This window comes from Eulemur rufifrons, chromosome 17, assembly GCF_041146395.1.
Source record: "Eulemur rufifrons isolate Redbay chromosome 17, OSU_ERuf_1, whole genome shotgun sequence".
NCBI lineage: Eukaryota > Metazoa > Chordata > Mammalia > Primates > Lemuridae > Eulemur > Eulemur rufifrons.
The window spans coordinates 33,982,168-34,003,105 of NC_090999.1; the positions used below are offsets into that span (position 1 = coordinate 33,982,168).

Genomic DNA, 20,938 nt, shown 5'->3' on the forward strand with positions numbered 1-20,938 from the left:
AGCTCTGGCATCAATTTTGGATGAGTTTAAAATCTACACACTGTAGGCAGAAGCATCTTGGGGCCCTAACGACTTCTGCACTTATTTGAGAAAAAAATAAAACTATCAAAGCCACTATTTTCCAACCAATTCCAGTCCTACCTGATACAGTGGTTGAAATAATTAAATGAAACAACAGCATCTCATTTAACTTAAGCCAGTTAAATGGAAGTGTTATGTATTCTACTTTACAGTAGTATTATTATCTCCACTTTAGAGATGAGGGAACAGATACCAGCTGGTATATAACAGAACCATGATTTGAATCCAAGTCTTTTGGACTCAAGGGCCAAGCTCTTAACCATTAAGAATAAGTACTTTCAAATAAAGCCAAACAAACTGAGTAAAGCAGATTTATAGGTTTTATGATTCAACAAATATTCTGACTACCAAAGGCCAATTAAAAAAAACCATGCTGATGCAATGTCACTTACCCCAAATGACACTTTGGACAAGTCCCTGTGGCCCTCTAACCTATCTAGACATATAAGCCTTCTCCCTGCCAACACAAGTAGCTAGGATATGGTATATGGGCAATGAACACTGAATATAGACACCAACTCCTATGCAGGGCAGAAACCTGCCAAATTCTGATTTGTAAGTAGTGAAAGATTTTCAAGAGCACACAGATTCTGGGAGGCCTGCAGCATATTTTTTAACTTGGTAAGAGGCCTTTCTCATCATGAATTTTCCATACATCGTGACAACTAGAAGAGCTAGGCCTTAGTATTGTAACTTCCTAGACCTGTGGTTCCCAACCCCCGGGCCGTGGACCAGTACCAGTCAGTAGCCTGTAAGGGACTGGGCCACAGAGCTCCACCGGCCCACCCCAACCGCCAACCCACATTCATGGAAAAATTGTTTTCCATGAAACCGGTCCCTGGTGCCAAAAAGGTTAGGGACCACGGTTACCACACTGATGCCTCAGTGTGGTAAGTGTAGGATGGAGCAGCAATCCTTTTGAAAGGCTCAAGGATTTCAGATGATCAATTTGAAGGCACCAATGAACTTGGCATTAACTCTCTCTTCATTAATTAAACAAACACGTATTTGTATTGAGCACATAGTTCATGTCCAGCAGTGTCCTATGTACTGGGGACTAAACAGTGAACAAAGTCCCTGCTCTCATGGAACTTACACTCAATGGGGGGTGGCACACAAAAACAAATAAATCATCTTACATGGTGACAAGTTCTATGAAAAAAATAATAGAATGTGTGGGGGAGGGTAGATTGGGGGCACTATTATTTTTGAGAGCAGATGTGGTCATTCTAACAATATTATAGATGACAAAAAAGGGATGCCAGAAAAGTTTTCAACAGCTCTGCTTCCAAAATCCCTGGCAAAGGCAAACACAGTATTCTACCATGAAAAGTCACAGCATTAGACATGCAATAGTCCACAAATATTTATAGAGAAGCAGCCAGGGAGGCATATAAGAGCATAGACCTGGGTGTCAGACTTTCTCAAATCAAATCCTAGCCATACAAGTTACTCTTTGTGGGATCCTGGGCAAGTTGCTTAATCCCTTTACATCTTAATTTGTCACTTATAAAATGAGGATTATAGTAGTACCTATTTCATAGGGTACTATGAGGGTTTAATAAATTATAATTAGGAAATACCTTCTTTCGTTGCCGATAGCGTGCACGCAAACATGGTGAACGTTCCTAAAACCCGCCGGACTTTCTGTAAGAAATGTGGCCAGCATCAACCCCACAAAGTGACACAGTACAAGAAGGGCAAGGACTCTCTGTGTGCCCAGGGAAAGCGCCGTTATGATAGGAAGCAGAGTGGCTATGGTGGGCAGACTAAGCAGATTTTCCGGAAAAAGGCTAAAACTACAAAGAAGATTGTGCTGAGGCTTGAGTGTGTCGAGCCCAACTGCAGATCTAAGAGAATGCTGGCTATTAAGAGATGCAAGCATTTCGAACTGGGAGGAGATAAGAAGAGAAAGGGCCAAGTGATCCAGTTCTAAGCGTCTTTTGTTTTATTATGAAGACAATAAAATCCTGAGGTTATGTTAAAAATAAATAAATAAATTACAATTAGGAAATAGAGTAAGCTCCAGATTTGTGTGTTTTTTTTTTAATTGAGTGTCTACTATGTTCCAGGCACACAATTCCTCTAAGCATCTGCACCAAAGTGCCCCAGCCACTGGGAAGCCCCAGAGGATATACTCTGCCATCAGCTTCTACGGACACCTTGGATTCAGACCTTTTTTCATACTCTCCTGTCATCTACATTACCAGGACTAACCCCTGTGACTTCTCACTGCAAATACTGTAAACCAGGACAGCAACTCTGACATTCCCTGAAGGAGGAAACATTTCAAAGCCAGAGAACTTAGCTCCCAGCACTCTGCCTCAACAGACCCAATACTTGAGGCAAAAAAAAAAAAACAAAAAACCGAACATTCATTGCTAGCCAGACCTCACAATATCGTCCAGATGGGCAATGTACTATGTTTAAACTAAAGAGGTTTTAGTCTACATTACGTAAAATTTTATCAATTATCACTCAATGTTTTAATATTCAATATTAATTTTTATAATCTTTATAGTGACAGGCATCTACTTTCCCATGCATTGCCCATTAGACACTTAGGAGCAACATCACTTAGAACCATAAGAAAAATTATAATTACTTAATTCTCTAGGATATGAATTCATCCTCCGCTCCCTCCCTCCCATTCCTTTTTGATATAACTAAATTAACTCAAGTTTGTAGCATTGCTCTTCTGCTAAAACCTTAGAAATTGCCATTTATGGATTCTTTCCTTGAACTTATCACTTTAAGCCACTTTTGTGAGCATGATTCCTATATTGTCCAATCTATATTTAAAGTCCTCAAAATGTTCAAATGGCCAAGCCCTCTACTAAATCAGTATTTCCATATTAACTTATAAAAATTATTACACTACAAAAAAACAGCATTGATTACAGGAGAGCATGATCGAACAACCATTTATAGGGTCAAAAAACTTTCTATCTGCTTATTAATTAGACAATCTGGGCTTTTGTTTTTCTGACTGTGGAGAGGGAAGAAAGGTGAGCTTTGAGGTTAAACAGACCTGGATTCGAACCATTCAGGAAGAGACCTTAGAAAACTTACCCACCCTGAACTTCAATAATTGGTCCTCAGATGTGAAAACAGTACAGTCGTACCTCAGTATCGGTGGGGGATTTATTCCAGGACTTTCTGCAGATATGAAAATCTGTAGTTGCTCAAATCCCTACTATAAAATGGTAAAGTATTTGCATAAAACCAATGCATATCCTCGTCTGTATTTTAAATTATCCTAGATTACTTATAATACCTAATACAATGTAAATAGTTGTTATACTGTATTGTTTTTTAATTTGTGTTATTTTTTACTGTCGTATTGTCATTTTTTGTTGCTTTTGTTTGAATATTCCCAATCTATGGTTGGTTGAGTCCGTGGATGTGGAAGCTGTGGATACAGAGCGCTGACTGCAATAATACTGAAACTACTAACCCCATTGAATCAAATATGTAAGCATCAGGTGGTTACCAGAGAAGACATTTTCTCAAACTTAGTAAATCCTAAACCAAGCCACTCACATGGGCTGGTCTCCCCAACATGTCTTCCTGGTTCCCCTCTTGTCCCTATATAACCCATTCCCCACTCATTAGCCAGAACAAGTTTTTAGCACATAATTGGGCCCTATCACCTCCTGCTTAGAACTACTTAATAGTTCAAGAGCAATCTTAACAGAACAGGATCTTATCAGGCTCCCCTCTGGGGCCTGGCTTCAGGGTCAGTTTCTTTGAGCCACTCTTCACCATCTGCTACCCCCAAGCTCGGACACTCATATGCCACACCACTGTCTTACACTTGCTGAAGACAAATAACCCCAATCAATACGGTCAGGGAACTACTTGGGGTTTTCCGTAAGTCCCGGGACTCCCTGTGCACAACTCAGGTTGTAGGATCTACCTACTTTTGTCCCCAAGGTCTTAGCCTATTTTCCTTTTCTTTTTCAAGGGATACCACTTATTCCTAAGTCTTGTAGATTTACTCTTTACCCCTACCCTAAAGCATGGCTGCCAAGTGGCACAAGCCCACCCTCCTTCCCTTCCTTGCTGTTCACGCCCTTGCTTCTCCAAAGGTGTGTACGCTGGCCCTTCTCCTCACGTGGGTTTTACTGCTAAGTACTAAAGGAGACAGACAGATACGGAAAGGCTGATATAAAACTCTAATAACTAAAGGCTGTATACTCATTGCCCATGTTTCTGATGGGTAGAAAAGCAAGCCTCTTAAATTCCTGCCCTCTACCTGCTGTCAGGAGGGTGGATCTCTCCAAACTTCTCTCTTTACTCTCAGGCCAGAAGATGGAATCAGACAAGGGTGAGCTGTAACCCCTCACAAGACCACTCCTTTCAGATGAGTAGTTTACATTTCTGAGGACAGAGTTCCTATTCCAGCATTCTGTTAAGATGGTGAACAATATCTAGCAACCACACTTACTGAAAACCAGTGGAACCACACACAATTCAATTTAAAAGGATGGCCTTGATTATCTTGCAAGTCACAGGAGAAGAAAAAAAAATGACATTTATTAAGGTTCTACTAAGTGTTGAGTGTTTCTACACTCTCATCTTACTCAGCCCTCACAATTACAGCAATGTGGGTGTTTCTAGGCCTGTTTTTTCAGATAAAAAAATAAAGAGTTAACTAGCCTCAGACACATGCAAATGGGGTTGCATAAGGGGCAGTTAGATATTCAAAAAATGTTTTTAAATGAAAATTGAATTTTTATTAGAGACTGAAATGAAGAAAAATACATATTCAAATGTACTTATATGAAATGTTAACACGCTGGAAACCACCCACACATTACCTCGTGCTGCTACAGTAACTTTTGGAGGGAAGGGGAAATCAAGCCTCAGAAGAAAACCTGTGTTTTGCTTTCTGACTGAAGAAAAACTCAAGATTGCACAGTGAACTACTCTACAATCTGTAACATTTGCAACTATGATTCTGTTGGAATCCCCTTCTTGTTCTTCTATAATGTCACACCAAAAAGAAGGAATAAAATGCCAACCCAAATGAACCAGAAAACAAACTTAGTACTCAACCATATGTCTAAATTCAGGTTTTATATTCCTCAACCTCTTCATTGTCCTCACTGAATAATGATAAACACATAGTATAAGTCAGTATCATCAATAATCAATTTTAAAAAAATCCCATTATCACTTTTTTTATACTTCTGCATAAAATTAGTTGGGAAAAAAAAAATCCACTGCTTAAATGAATAGAAACATTTGAATTCCTCCCTGTGATATTATGATTATACATACACATTGGTTTTCATCCACAGTTCCTGACTCATAACTCCAATAACCCTTGTTACAGTCTTTTGTTATAATTTTGGGGTGCTTTAGGCCCCAGGAGCAGGCCTCAAGAACAGAATCTCTCTCTCTGATCTTCTCCTTCCTCCTTTCACCTGCCCAAGGCAGGACTCTAATCTGATTTGGGGTCATAAGACCCTCAATTCCAGAAAGGGTCGTGCCTCATACCCTGGAAGAAGGAATACTGCCCAGGGAGGCCAAAAATAATGGACAAATCTTGCTAAGTTTAGATTATACCTTTTTTGTCCCATCATATTTCAACACACGGTCTATACTTCAAACACAGACAACCAATGAAGTTTCCAAAAAACTCCTGAAGGACAGGGTTGGAGTGAGCCTCTGGAGAGCTCAACACATGGAGGCTGACAGAAGGTGAACAAGAACTCATCCACATGGCAGGAGGGTGGTGCACCCCAACTCCATGGGGACAGAAGCTCCTGCAAGAGGGACCTTTCCATACCTCCCCTATGAATCTCTTCATCTGGCTGTTTATTAGTTTCCTTTAAAATATCCTTTGTAATAAACCAGTAAACGTGTTTCCCTGAGTTCTGTGAACTGCTCTAGCAAGTTAACAGAATCCAAAGAGAGGGTCATGGGAACCCTAACGTGAAGCTAGTTGGTCAGAAGTTAGAGAAGCCTGGACTTGTGGGAAAGAGGAGGCCATCTTGGGGACTGAGGGATCCGACACTCTGGGTAGATAGTGTCAGAACTAATTTGGAGGACATCCAGCTGGTTGCTGCTGCAGAATTGCTTGCTTGGTATTAGAGCACATCTGGTCACAGAAGTCTTCTGTGTTGATGATTGCCGTGGTGTGGGAGCAGAGAAACAACATGGCTTGAGTTTTTCCCAAACACTCCCCTACATCACAATGTTTTTTAAATAACTCATGGAAAAGCAGAGAAGGATTGCTTGACACACTAGGAGCAACTGAGAAGTATGGAAAAAGTTGAAAGGAACCTTGCATTTACTTTAACCTTTCACTCAAATGCATGAACCTGTTCTATAATGTTCCTAACAGGTGGGGAGCCAGCTTCTACTCTGTCATTTCCTACTCAAGGCAGATGAACAAAACTTGAGAGTTGCTTTTTACCCTTAACCGATATCTGCCTTCCTGTGATTCTGACCCTCTCATTGTAGGTATGCCTTCTGCAGATTCACAAAAGACTTTATAACCTTCTTAATACCTAAAGCCACTGAGCATACTGCCTCCTTTAAAAGGTACTCTCCAAGTACAGAAACCAAAACTCCAGCGTCAATGAAAGATAATGCAGTACTGCCTCTCTTCCTTGAGGAGGTAAATGTTACTCTACTACCCCAGTGGTTGGCAAACTACAATCTGTGGGCAACTCTGGCCCACTGCCTGTTTTTGCCAATAAAGTTTTGTTGGAACACAGCCACTCCCATCTGTTTACCTATCACCTATAGCTGCTTTCAAACTACCATGGCAGAATTGAGGTTGGGACAAAGACTATATTACCCTCAAAACCTAAAATATTTACTAGCTGATGTTTTTCAGAAAAAGTTGTCCATCCTGTTCTAGCCCATCATCTGAGGTTTTACCATAAGCAAAGAACTATATTATATTCAATGTCACAAGCTATAGTCTTGGTAGCCAAATGAGTCACCCCTGTATTATTTAGGATGCCCATATACCTGGCAAACAATAAGCTCTCAATAAGTATTGTTGAGTAAGAAAAGTCAGAAAGGAAGAGAAAGAGGTTGGAAGGAAAGAAGAGTAGGGCTTTTCTTCTCCCAATACTATTCTGACATTCCTACTTTATGGAATATTTTAAAACCTAGGTGTTTGGAAAACGGGATATCCATATGCAGAAAAAAGAAACGAGACCTTCATCTCTCGCCATATACAAAAAAAATCAAATCAAAATGGGTTAAAGACTTAAATCTCAGACCTGAAAGTATGAAACTATTAATATTATTCTAAAAGAAACCATTGGGGAAATGCTCTAGGACATTAGTCTGGGCAAAGATTTCTTAAGTGGTACCACAAAAGCACAAGTATCCAAAGCAAAAATGGACAAATGAGATCACATCAAGCTAAAAAGCTTCTGCACAGCAAAGGAAACAACAAAGTGAAGGGACAACTCACAGAATGGGAGAAAATACTTGTAATCTACCCATCTTACAAAAGACTAATAACTAGATAATTATATAAGGAGCTCAAACAATTCAATAGGAAAAAAGCCAAATAATCCGATTAAAAATGGGCAAAAGATTTGAATAGACATTTCTCAAAAGAAGACATACAAATGGCCAAGTATATGAAAAAATGCTCAACACCATTACTTAGAGAAATGCAAATCAAAACTACAATGAAATATCATCTCACTCCAGTTAAAATGGCTTTTATCAAAAAGATAGACAACAATGAATTCTGGTGAGAATGTGGACAAAGGGGAACCCTCATACATTGTTAATGGGAATGTAAATTAGCACAGCCACTATGAAGAACAATATGGAGGTTCCTCAAAAAACTAAATGTAGAACAATCATATGATCCAACAATCCCACTGCTAGGTATATATCCAAAAGAAAGGCAATCAGTATACTGCAAAGATATCTGCATGCCCATGTTTATTGCAGCACTATTCACAACAGCCAAAACTTGAAATCAATCTAAGTGTCCATCAACAAATGAATAAAGAAAATGTGGCACATGTACACAGTTGAATATTATTCAGCCATAAAAAAGAATGAAATCCTGTCATTTGCAACAGCAAGGATGGAACTGGAGAGTTATGTTAAGTGAAATAAGCCAAGAACAGAAAGACAAGTTCCACATATTCTCACTCATATGTCAGAGTTAAAAATTAAAACAATTGATCTCATAGAGTCAGAGAGTAGAATGGTGGTTACCAGAGGCTGGGCAGCCTGCATCCAAAGAAATGAAATGATAAATGCTTGAGGTGATGGATACCCCAATTATACTGATTTGATTATCACACATTGTATGCCTATTATCAAAACATATGTATCCTATAAGTATATACAACTATTATGTATCCATAATAATTAAAAATTTTTTAAAAATTTAAAGCCAGCAGGTCCTTTTCTTGCTGCAGCAAGGTATTTTAACACAAGGCTATATAACAGAATTAAAATTAAGGATCTACAGTGACTGTTTCATTTCAGGCAAATAAACACTGATTAAAATGTCATTTACTAAAACATAAGTCCTTGTTAATTTTGAACACTGAGGAAAATGTTACCCACATTCACTCTTAGAAACGTAATAATTTGTTATTGCTGCTGCTGTTGTTTTACTACCACCCAGTGCAATAATATAAAGCAATTAGGATAAATAATCTTTGCCTCAGAGATAAACTTTATGCCCTCTGGATTTGGGGAAGTACTCGAAAAGAACTTCTTTGAGACAAAAGAGGAAAATAATCAACAGAGCAAACAGACAACCTACATGGGAGAAAATATTCGCAATCCACACACCTGATAAAGAGCTAATACCCAGAATCTACAAAGAACTCAAACAAATCAGCAAGAAAACAAACAACCCCATTAAAAAGTGAGCAAAAGACATGAACAGAAGTTTTTCAAAAGAAGATGACAAATGGCCAACGTATGAAAAAATGCTCAACATCACTAATTATCAGGGAAATGCAAATTAAAACCACAATGAGGTATCACCTTACTCCTGTTAGAATGGCTTTTATTAAAATGTCCAAAAGCAATAGATGCTGGTGTGGATGCAGAGAGAAAGGAACACTTATACACTGTTGGTGGGACTGCAAATTAGTACAAACCTTATGGAAAACAGTATGGAGATTTCTCAAAGAACTAAACGTAAACCTACCATTCAAGCCAGCAATCCCACTATGGGTATCTACCCAAAGGAAAAGAGTCATTTTATCAAAAAGACACCTTCATTTGAATGTTTATTGCAGCACAATTCGAAATTGCAATGATCTGGAATCAACCCAGTGCCCATCAATTCATGAGTGGATTAACAAAATGTGGTATATGTATACCATGAAGTACTACTCAGCCACAAAAAAGGATGAATTAATGCCTTTTGCAGCAATTTGGAAGGAACTGGAGACCATTATCCTAAGCAAAGTGTCTCAAGAATGGAAAAACAAATACCACATGTATTCTCTAATAAATTGGAGCTAACTGATGGGCACGCAAGTGCACAGAGAGAAGTAAAAGTCATTGGAAATCAACTGCGGGGAGGGGAGAGCACGAGAGGGGCAAAAACCCACCTAACAAGTACAATGAACACCACTGGGGTGATGGGCACATTTATAGCCCTGACTCAAGCCATGTAACAAAACATTTGTACCCCCTTAGTGTTTTGAAATAAAAAAAAAAGACATACAAGAAATCATCAATGAGCTTTTTATAAATCCTGATTCATCTCCATTTTTTCATATGCATTTTACCATGGTTTATTCAAGACTTTTGTATAAAGAATTAAAATATACATCACATCTTGCAAACCTCTTTATAATTTTGACTTTTAAAGCAAATTGTTTCATTATACGTGTGTTCCTTTGTGTTACAAAGAATCTGATGTGAAGAGTTTTAGAATCAGCAACTGAGGATCTATTCTCAACATGGAATCAAATGAGAAAATTTTTACTAAGTCTGTTTTACGAAACTATTCAAAGTGAATATTAAGCTCACATAATTATTTATGATAAAACAGTAATCACTCAGAAGACAAGAAATGGAAAATATTCACCTATGAGTATTTACAAAAATGACCAATATAGTTAGGTATTCTCCCCAAATAAAGATAACACTAGCACAGGAATCTATTTCTTACACACTTAGGCTGGAGAAAAATTGCAGCCTGCATCCACAGAAATGATAAAGAGAGCTGCACTTCAGGCTTAAAAAGTAATCCTACGTACACACGGCCCAAGCCAGGGTAGTAGGGGCCCTGAAAAAAAAAAAAAATCAGGAAATGCAAAGAAAACCCAGGAGCAATCAAATGATCCTCTAAATCAGGGTTCCCCAACCTATCGTGAGTTGCTTAATTATTTCATTATATATTACAATGTAATAATAATGGAAATAAAGTGCACAATAAATGTAATGCACTTGAATCATCCCCAAACTATCCCCCAACTCCTCCCCACCGTCCCCGGTCCGTGGAAAAATTGTCTTCCATGAAAACAGTCCCTGGTGCCAAAAAGGCTGGGGACTGCTGCTCTAAATGATCCAATCTTTAAAATATCATCTTGAAAACCCCACAAAGCAAGGGAAAAATCATACTACACTAAGAAAATACTATCAGTGAACATTATAGAATATATTTCTATATAAATATAAAGTGAAACAGAGAGAAATCCAATAATTACAAGAGGTTTTCTACATCTAGCACAGTGACTTGAAAAAAGCCACATTCAGGAAACATTCAAAATGACCAAGAAAAGCAACATTACTCAATAAATCAGGCCAGTGCTCCTTCCTCTACAACACCCTCCCTCTCAGGGAACATTCATAAAGGAAGAAGGGATAAAAGAGCCGCTCAATAAATCACATGCTAGGGGGAAAAGTTCTCAAAAGCAGAAACCTGAATTTCAAGCTGTTTGATTCCAACAGAAGAGGAGCTTAAAGTTCAAAAAATACATATACTCTAGAGTAGGACCTCAGAAAACTTGCCTATTCAGTTTAAAGTGAGTCAGCTCATTTAGCCAAACTCACGTAACAGCTGTAAGCAGAACTGGCCTGAGGAGAGATGTGGGCCACCATATGCCCTGCCAGGACCTTTCACCCCCATAAATCAAAAATAGCTGCCACTTAAAACACCAACGAGCAGCTGCAGTATCTTTAACCCAGTTACTCCGTCGTATGTTTATTAGGTAGAGGCAGGAAGATTTTTGAAAGGTTGGTATTAGAAAAATAAACAGAACTAGAGTGGAAACTTTTGGTATAATACTACCATAGGTCCTTGTTTTATATACAAAGTTTCAATTCAATAATAATAAACACTTTTATAGTACTTACAGTACTAGACTCCCTTTTAAATGCTTTATATATATTTAATATATTAACTCTGTGAGGTAGGTACTATTATTATGCCCATTTTGCATATGAGGAAACTGAGGCACAGAGGCTGCACAGCAGGTAAGTGACAGCTAGAATGCAAATGCAGGTAGTCTAACTCCAAAGTCAGTGCCTTAACCATTATTCTGTGCAACCTCCTAGTCCAACCACGTGTACCTGTGCCAGGCTCTGGGGATACTAAGAGGCCTGCAACCCAGCCATGCACTGTGAAACAATGTGTTTTGTCTTGTAACAGAAACTGGAGCAAAGGGCTGTGGCAGGCCATGGCTAGCCCATTAGACACTCTGTGCCAGTTCACAATGGGGACCTCGACAAGCTGAGCTCCAGTGGCCCCCTTGGCCAGGCACCTACCTCTGTGCAGCGTTTAATAGGCACAACTGTCTAAAGCAGCCCCAGAAGCAGCCCCAGGAGCTTCAAGTCAGTTTGGGTAGTGAAAGGCTGGAGGACGAGAAGATTTAAGTAAGAGCAGGAAGGAAAAGGTGAACTCTTCAACTACAAATTGTTCTTTCTGCAATACTATGCTCCCTGACCATTATGTAATTAGATAGAAGTCAGGATCATGCAGGCCATCTCAGCTTTATTAACACTGCATCCAGGTTACTGTACAATTACTCCAGACATAACATATGAAGGCTAACTTCACAGCCTGCCCTAACCAAACAGCCCTAAGCAGGCTGCCCACGACAAAACAACCTCCTGGTTCCAACACAGGGCCTGCAACCAGCTTTCAGTTTAGTTGCAAGGTCTCAGCCTGGGCCATCTTTATTAGCTCCTGGACTTAACAATTCAAACCTCCAATTCTCTGCCCTGGGAGCCTGATGCCAGCAGAGACTCAAACCCAGGGAGCCCTCCAAAGAGATCCATTCATGTGACAGATTCAGACAGCAACGGAGTCCCTTGAGAGGGTCCAGTCTGCCCACTCACCTGGACCAGAACTCCCCTGGAAGGGCAACCTCTTAGCAGAAAAAAACAGTCTGAGAGTCTTAAGAATCCAGCAATTGAGCTATGGGTTTATTTATCTGAATGAGGAGGCCCTGCAGAGCACAACTAACCTGGGCCTCACCTTCTTCCAACCCCTAACCAGGGAACTGCTAGGTGAAATTCTTTCAGGAAAACATCTTTCGCATTAAGGTTATCCTACCATATACTGCTCTGTGCCTCCTCCCTAGCAAGCCATTGTCACTCTAGCCCCCGCCCGCCCTAGCCTTCCCCTAGAACCCTCTGCCCCAGTGGTGGTGTGTAACTATGCAGTACTAATTAAGGAGGGCTTTGGAGCCGGATTTCTTGGGTTCAGATCTCAGCTCTGCCACTTACAAGCTGTATTTCCTTAAACGAGTTTCTTATCCTTTCTACATCTCAGTTTTGACATAGGAAAAACAGAGTGATGCCCATCTCACAGGGTTGTTGCAAGGATTAAACAAATAAAGCCCTTAGAAAGTATCTACCAATATAAACTCTGTTAAGGTTTTTTTTGCTATTATGAGTAGCAAAAGGAGGTGGCAGAGAAGGAAGTATCAGGCACTATTCTAAGAGTACATGTATTATTTCAGTTAATCCTCACAATAAATCCAAGTAGTTCCTCTTACTATCCCACTACGGATGAGAAAAGTGAGGCACTGGGAAGTAACACAGTAGTTGGTGAAGCCAGGCAGTTCAGCCCAAAGCCTGCAGCAGTAAACCATGAAACTCCTCTATATCTGCAAAAGCTTTGTTAAATGTACCCTCTAAGAACTTGTGGCCGAACTCAATCCCTCAAGACCACCCTCAGCCACCCCCTCCTCCACTCTCAGGTTAGGCTACCCTATCCCTTCACAACTCAGGACAAGATGTTCTAAACAGTGTCTTCTACGGCTCCTTGTTAATGATGTCGGCCAAACTTCCCTCCCTCACTGAGGATTTCTGATATCCGGTTCAGTCTTTCACTCCAACCCAAGCCCTGCCATGGTCCTGGTGACTTCACCATGCACGAGAATGATCCATCCAACACCTTGGCTATACTTCCTCTTCTGCCTCCTGACTTCCCCATCTCTTACACCCTGTGCTGGCCACAGCCACACACTGTAGCCTCCCCTCAGAGATCCTACCTCTGCAGTCTTAAATTCATATGCCCTGTTGCCTGACCACTTTGAATTTTCTCCCTCCAATTTTCTGACCAGTCACTCTATACAACACCTATTGCTCAGCCTCATCAAGACCACCAGTCCCTTGCATCTTCTACTTTTTATTAGCCCTTCCTTCCTTTCCATTAACTCGGATTTCATGTTCTATCACTTCAAGTATTTTCTTCCCGGTGTCCCAAATTCCTTTGCCCCACTGTCTACCCAACTATTCACCCTGGAAAAACTAGCCTTTATCAATCTAACTGCGCACCTTCTTGAAACTACACCTACAAAGGCAAGAAAAAAAAAATGACAACCATATAAATGTGTGTCATTGTTAAGTCATGGTCTGTGACTTCAACACCACACAGCAACCAACCCTTCTGCGTCCCTGGTCATCCTCACCCTCGTTCTTCACAGCAGTTTCTTCAGCCCTACTCAGCTCAAACCCCTACCCCACCATATTTCAGTTCCACTAAGCAAAATGACTGCATGTTCTACTTCATCAGCATTAAGCCACTGCTAGTCCCATTTAAGAAGGAAACCCCCCCTCAATCTTCCTGCCCTTGCAGTTCCAGTCCTTTTCTTCTCCTTCATGGTAAAATTTCTTGCAAGGCTTAATTGCAGCAGAATTTCCTCACTTTCCACTCCTCGACTAATCGGCATCTCCACAAAGTCTCTGACAGTGCCCTGGCCAAGGTCACCACTGATGTGAATCCAGTGGTCACTCTTCATTATCTTCCATGATCTCTGGGCAATGTTTAACAAAACAGGCCACTTCCTCTTTCTAGAAATAGTCACTGTCCTCAGCCTGCTTGACACCACACTCTCCGGGTTTTCTTCCAACCTCTTGGTTCTTTTTCTTCCAGGCTCATTTTTAGGCTCCTGTTCTTTTACTGACCCCATAAAACTGCATGCCTACAATGTGCCAGCAATTTTTGAGCCACTGAGCTTCCTCAAGGTTCTTCCCTTCCCACCTGGCACAATCCAACCCTCATGCACGGCCATGGCTTCAGTTGCCATCGAAGTGCTTACGAATGTATGCTCAGACATTCGCCAGACCTTGGTTCCAATTCTCGCTCCATCATGTCTTGGACATGACACTCAATTTCTCTAAGCCTCGGTTTTCTAATCTCCAAAATTATAATAGTAAATGAATAATGCATCAAAAATACTTAGCACTGTGCCTCCCACATAATGATATTAATAATATAGTATAGCACATAGCAAGTATCAATAAATGTATTATTTTTAACTACATCTCCAAACTCACTCCTGAGTTTCTATCTACCTACTTGAAATTTCAACTGCTTGGATTCTGCACAAGCAGCTCAAACTCAGTCATTTTGAAATCAAACTCTCCCCGCCCCCATTCCTGCAAGTGTTACCTATTATAGTGCATGACACCGTTAGCCACCTCAATGCCTATGATGGTTCTAAAACATGCCCATAAATCCTTCACCTTTACTTTCAACAAGAGATGTCTGTCTCCTGCCCTTGAATCTGAGCATGCTTTGTAACTGCCTTATATGGAACACAGTAGAAGTAATGCCACATCGGTGCTGACGACAAGGTAGAAAAGAACAAGCAGTTTCTGCCAGTTTCTCCTGGTACATTCATTCTGCAAGCCTTCGACTTCAATATAAATCCAACAATCCTGAGACCATGACATAAGAACACATGAACAGAGATGCTCCAGGAGGCCACACTTGTCCAGTGCCCAACTGTTGCAATATTCCTAGCCCCGATACCAGACATGTGTATGAAGAAGTCTGGAGATGACCCCAGCCACCAATTGTTCATAACTTCATGAGGGATCTGGAACAAGAACTGCCTAGCTGAACCCAGTCAACCCCCGGATCCATGAGTAAAATAAATTGTTATTGTGTTCAACCATTGTTTTGAGGTGGTTACTCAGTAACAGATAACCAGAACAAAAACCTCAAACCAAAAACCTGAGAATGATCCTTAAGATCTCTTCTATTCTCCTCTTCCACAACCAATCACAAAATTCTGGCAATTCTTAAATGTTGTTTAAATCCATCTACATTTCTGTATCAATCCTTGCCCTACCTAGTTGTGATCATCATCAGCTCATTTCTGGATCAGGACATCTTCCTGACTAGTCTTCCTGCAGTCTGTCTTCCCTTTAAATTCCTTCACCATACTGCAGCCAGATCTGACCATGTCACCACAGGCAAATTTTTAAGGTTCCCATGATGTGACCCCTGCTGGGCTCTGTGGCTTCAGTGCTAGGCACTGCTCCAAACCCTGCTCCAGCCACTCAGAGCTGTTGGGAATTCCTTGAAGTCATAGGGTTACTCAGCCCCAAGTCTCTGCATGCATAGCTGTTACCTCTTCCTGGCCCTAGCACTGCCTGTCACTGGGCCAGCTCTACTCAACTTTGATGCTGCTGATTAAAAATGACTACTCTGAGAAGTGCTCCTTGGCCTTCAAGTCTAGGTTAAGTTCCCCTTTCATGTGCACCCTTAGTAACCTTTATTTCCCCTCCACACAGGCTATGCTACCCCAAAATGTAACTGCTTATTTCTCATCATACAGGAGTATAAGCACCTGGAGGGCAAGCTAATGTCTTACTCACTTATATATTTCCAATGCCCAGAACAGCATCAAAACAAAAACAGCTTATAGAAAAGTTATAGTTGAGTAAATGAATTATAAATTGTGTAAAGGCATATAAAGGCAACTTTATAATCACTTAAGTCACAGAATTAATTAGAAAGAATGGAAAGAAAGAGATAAACTGAAGTCAATGTCAATGACATTGAGAAGCCAGGCACAGTGCCTCACGCCTGTAATCCCAGCACTCTGGGTGGCCAAGGCGAGGCGATCACTTGAGCTCAGTGAGTTCAAGACCAGCCCAAGCAAAAGCAAGACCCCATCTCTACTAAGAATAGAAAACTTAGCCTGGCATTATGGCATGTGCCTGTAGTCCCAGCTACTGGGGAAGCTGAGGCAGGAGGATCACTTGAGCCCAGGAGTTTGAGGTTGCAGTAACCTCTGATGATACCACTGCACTCTAGCTGGGGCAACCAAGTGAGACTCTGTCTCCAAAAAAATTTTTAAAAATGTAAATGACATTGAATGGTTTGCCCAAGCTTCCACATTTAGTTAGTAGAAAAGCCAAGAACAGAATCAGGTCAATTGACTCCCATGGTACCTCCTTAGCATGTCAGAATTTTCAAATGAATCACACAAATGAATAAGAATCTCAGAATAGGGTCAAATAAGTTCTCCAATTAAAAAAAAAAAAAATCTGCCTTATAATCCTCTTTTACTATATCATTCTCATGCCTGGACATTTGCAAGTAGCTCTGAGCAACTTCAAATTTCTTTGGAGTACACACCAATCAGAATGCCTAAATGACAATATGAAGTATTGGTGAGGATATGTAGTAACTAGAATTCTCTTACACTAGTGGTGGGAGTCCAGTTGGTACAATCACTTTGGAAAAACGCTTGGCAGTATTTAGTAAACCTAAATATACATACACTCCATGCTCTGAAATTCCACTTCTGGTATATAGATACCCAACAGAAATGCATGCTTATTTCCACTAAAACACTTATAAGAATATATATGGCAGGTTTATGCCAAATATCCCAAAACTGGAAACAATCTAAATGCCCACCAACAAAAGAATGAATGAATTCATAATGATACATTCATATAATAAAATATTCAATTGCAACGAAAAAGAACTACTGATTCATGCCACAAAACAGATGAAGCTCATGGGCAGGGTGAATGAAAAAACACACACAAAAGAATACATATTTGTGATTCTGTTTATATGAAGCTCAAAGTCAGACAAAACTAATCTATGGTAGTACTGCCTGGGAAGGGACACAAGGGAGATTTCTGGAGTACTGGAAAGGTTTTACCTCTCCATCTGGGGGTGGTTACAAGGTACAGATACATACAAATTCATTTAGCTGTACCTTTAAAACTTGTACACTTCACTGTAAGTTATACCTCAATTTTTCTTTAAAAAAAAAAAGAATTTCTTCAGATGAATAAAAATTAGAAAAAAATGATGAGTAGCTTTATAAAACACCTTATGTTCATGAAGTACGATATACACATAATCTCATTCAATCCTCAGAAAAACCCTATGTTAAAGTTTCTTTATAAATAAGATTCTCAGATCATTTAATAGTCATAATTGGTAACTTAAAAAAAAAATCTCTGAATCAGAGCAGGAAGAAAGGAGGAAATAAATTGAAGTGATAGTAAGAATTAACTTTAACAGTCTTCTTGGGACTTGGAAAAAGCATATTATTTTAAATGTGGATAAACTGCAGAACAGACCAAAAAAAGGTCTTCTCCAAGGTCAAGCACAACTTTTTGAAGCCCAGCTCTTAAAATGCACAGGAAATACTGTGTTCCTACCTAATGTTTAAATTATTTCACAAAATCCCCAAGGTGTCACTGATGAGAAAACAAAGAAAAATCAAGGGCATAGGGAGACAGACACACTCAGTTTATCCACAATTGCTCCCTTCTGTTAATGCCATCACACTGAGTCATATAGACTCTTGTACCAATCATTGTAGAAATTGTAATTTTCTTTTAAAAAGCACTTTACAGCTTATTTATTATTTATGTTATTATTGCTAATTATCACAGAGGCTTAAATGCTATCTGAATTTTGAAAATGAGAAAACTGTGGTTCAGAGCGATTTGTCTTAGACCAGGTTCCCAATATTTGGGGGTTTAGAAATAAGTACATTCTAAATACAAACTTGAGGACTGATAAAGATTGTCATCTTTGTATTCTGCAAGATAATTACATTTTAAGAGAAACAGAGGAGAAAGAGGGAGAAAGAGGGAGAAAAACACTACCATTCACGATCATTTCAGAATGGAAGATATTCTAATACCCACAAAAAGTTGGAAAGATATAATCTCAACTTTTAAATATGTAAATTAAATTTATGATTACTCTTTAATAGTCTTTTGATTTTTCCATTTTGCCACAGACTGAGAGTGGAAAACACTTTATTTCACATAGATAACTGTTCAAATACCTACGGCAGGACTGGAAACTCGGGTCTTTTTCTTCTCTATCACAATAAAAATATGTACAGATAAAGATTACAGACATGTCACCAACCCTTCTAACACATGATACCATTGCTATTATTCAATTCTTCCTGACCCTCAGTTTCCTCAACCACAAAACAGGAATAACAGCTCCCACAACTCAGAGGGTTGTTGAAAAGGACTAACTAAAACATGAATACCAATTAAGCACTTCCCACAGAATCCAGCAGAGTCAATTCTCTGTATGGTTTACCAGTATAATGCAGAAAATTCATGTTATAGAAAGGAAATTGTTAGAATTTAAATATTCATAAATACAAAAAGCAGGTTATAAAACAGTACCTTCATTATGATGCCAGGTGGATTTTCTATCTGAATGAGTCAACATATAGACTACAGGACAATATATAATAGTAAAATGTTAACTGGTCATCACTGGTGGCCGGATCACAGATGTATTTTTTTTCCATTGTGCTTTCCAAATTCCTTCACTAAGCTTTTGCATTAATAACTGTTACCAAAATAATCTCAGTCCTTACACAGACAAGAAATATACACGTACACACATTCAGTACATGTGCTTATGATTAGAAAATGACTTGTAAACTGTAAAACAAACTGATGAATAATAAAAGCTGAAATGCACATAATAAAATTCCATTACACAGCTTATATGATTCATACATAAGGCTAATTACAAGTAAACACACACACATAAACCCATGCCTCAAAACCATCACCTACTATATAAGCAGAAATGGTAACATCCAACCCAGAAATATGAAACAAATATTAATAACTACAGATCTACATGCAGCAACATATATTAATCTCAAGAACACTGGGGAAAAAGCAAGTTTCCAGAAGATACAGGCAGTACGTTACAATTTCTGTAAAAATTTTTAACACATGCAAAACAATACTATATAGTTTACACATACATGTCTGTATAATAAAAATGCAAAAACATACATGAGAATGTTACCCTCTAACTTCAGAATAGTTGTCACCACTGAGAAGGGTGGCATGCAGACAGCAGGAAGCTCTAGCTATAGCCTTAAAGTTTCATTTTAAAAAAGCACCAAAATTTTGAAGTTAAAATGGCAAAATGTTAACAGCTATTCAATCAGGGAGGCAGGTACATAGAAGTCTGTTATATTCTTTTCTGTACTTTTCTGGATATTTATAATAATTCATAATTAAAAATAAAACTCTGAAAGAATTATATTTCATTTTAGTTCCTGACTCCGTATCTAGATTGATTAGGAACAGGTATAGTCCTTCTGTGTCTCAATAAATGGTCCTGGATGCCTCCAGACTGTCATCCCCTTCCCCAAGAGTGAAAGGCCAGAGAAGCGGCCATCCTGTTGAAAAAAGAACCCACGGGGATCCCTCCCGGGGAGACATGGACACAACTACTAGAGAAAGTTCTCAACCCTGAGAGAAGCAGTCCAGAGGTCAGAACAGTTCCCATCCAATCTAGGTGCAAAGGAACTTGATAAATGAGATTGTCCTGCAAATCCAACTTTTCAAATGGTTAGTTACTATCAAAATCATGTAGGTGTGTTTGTCTAGGAGCCAAGGAGCAGACTGCCAATGTTTATGCAAAGATGAAGGAGAGATTAGGTGAACAATGAAAGCAAAAAAATCAGTGACAAACTCACATTAAGGCGCAACCCCACACGGTTTCCCCAGTGGGAGCTGCACTGTCACTAAGTTCCCAGAGAGCCTCTCTCAGATAATGAGGTGACAGCAGCAACTGAGTGACTCCTCAATTTCTACCACTCTCTCTATGGTTCATGCAGCCCTTCTCACTCATCCTCTGAACAATTATTAAGTAAACAGCACCAAAAAATGCTTACAAGCATGGGCTTGGAATCAGACAGGCTCATACCCTGGCCCTGACCCTCCACTGGTTACATGTTTCTGGCTAATACTCAACCTTTCAGAACCTCAAGTTTTCTCTTTTCTAAGTTGCTAAATCTTTTGTAAGTCAGCAGTATCTGGTTATAACAGGACTGCTGGAAGGATTAAATTAGATTACGTAAGTAAAACACTCTGCACTGTACTTGGTACATAGTTCCCTATTTACCAGGCACCAGACCAGCTTTTGGTGATAAAGTGGTGATTAAGATGGTCAAGGAACCAGCACTGACGCAGGTTATAAACTCAGATCCCAGCCAATGTCTTTACTTTAGCACTAGGGTCTGGACTGGCCATATAAATTGTAGTGCAAATTGTGGCCCAGTGAAATGAAAATGCAAAGCACCATGTTCAAAAATTAAGATTTTCACGATAGTGATCA

The 20,938-nt window shown here is 39.5% G+C and overlaps 2 protein-coding genes across 2 annotated transcripts in view; one reads left to right on the plus strand and one right to left on the minus strand.

Moving 5' to 3' along the window:
• Positions 1–20,938, minus strand: part of ARL15 (ARF like GTPase 15) — a 399,577-nt gene that overhangs the window by 372,260 nt on the left and 6,379 nt on the right. The gene's annotated exons all lie outside the window — the stretch shown is intronic.
• On the plus strand, positions 1,696–2,021 carry LOC138398246 (large ribosomal subunit protein eL42-like). Its single transcript, XM_069492561.1, has one exon. The coding sequence runs from the start codon at positions 1,697–1,699 to the stop codon at positions 2,015–2,017; it is 321 nt and encodes a 106-aa protein (XP_069348662.1). The 5' UTR covers position 1,696; the 3' UTR covers positions 2,018–2,021.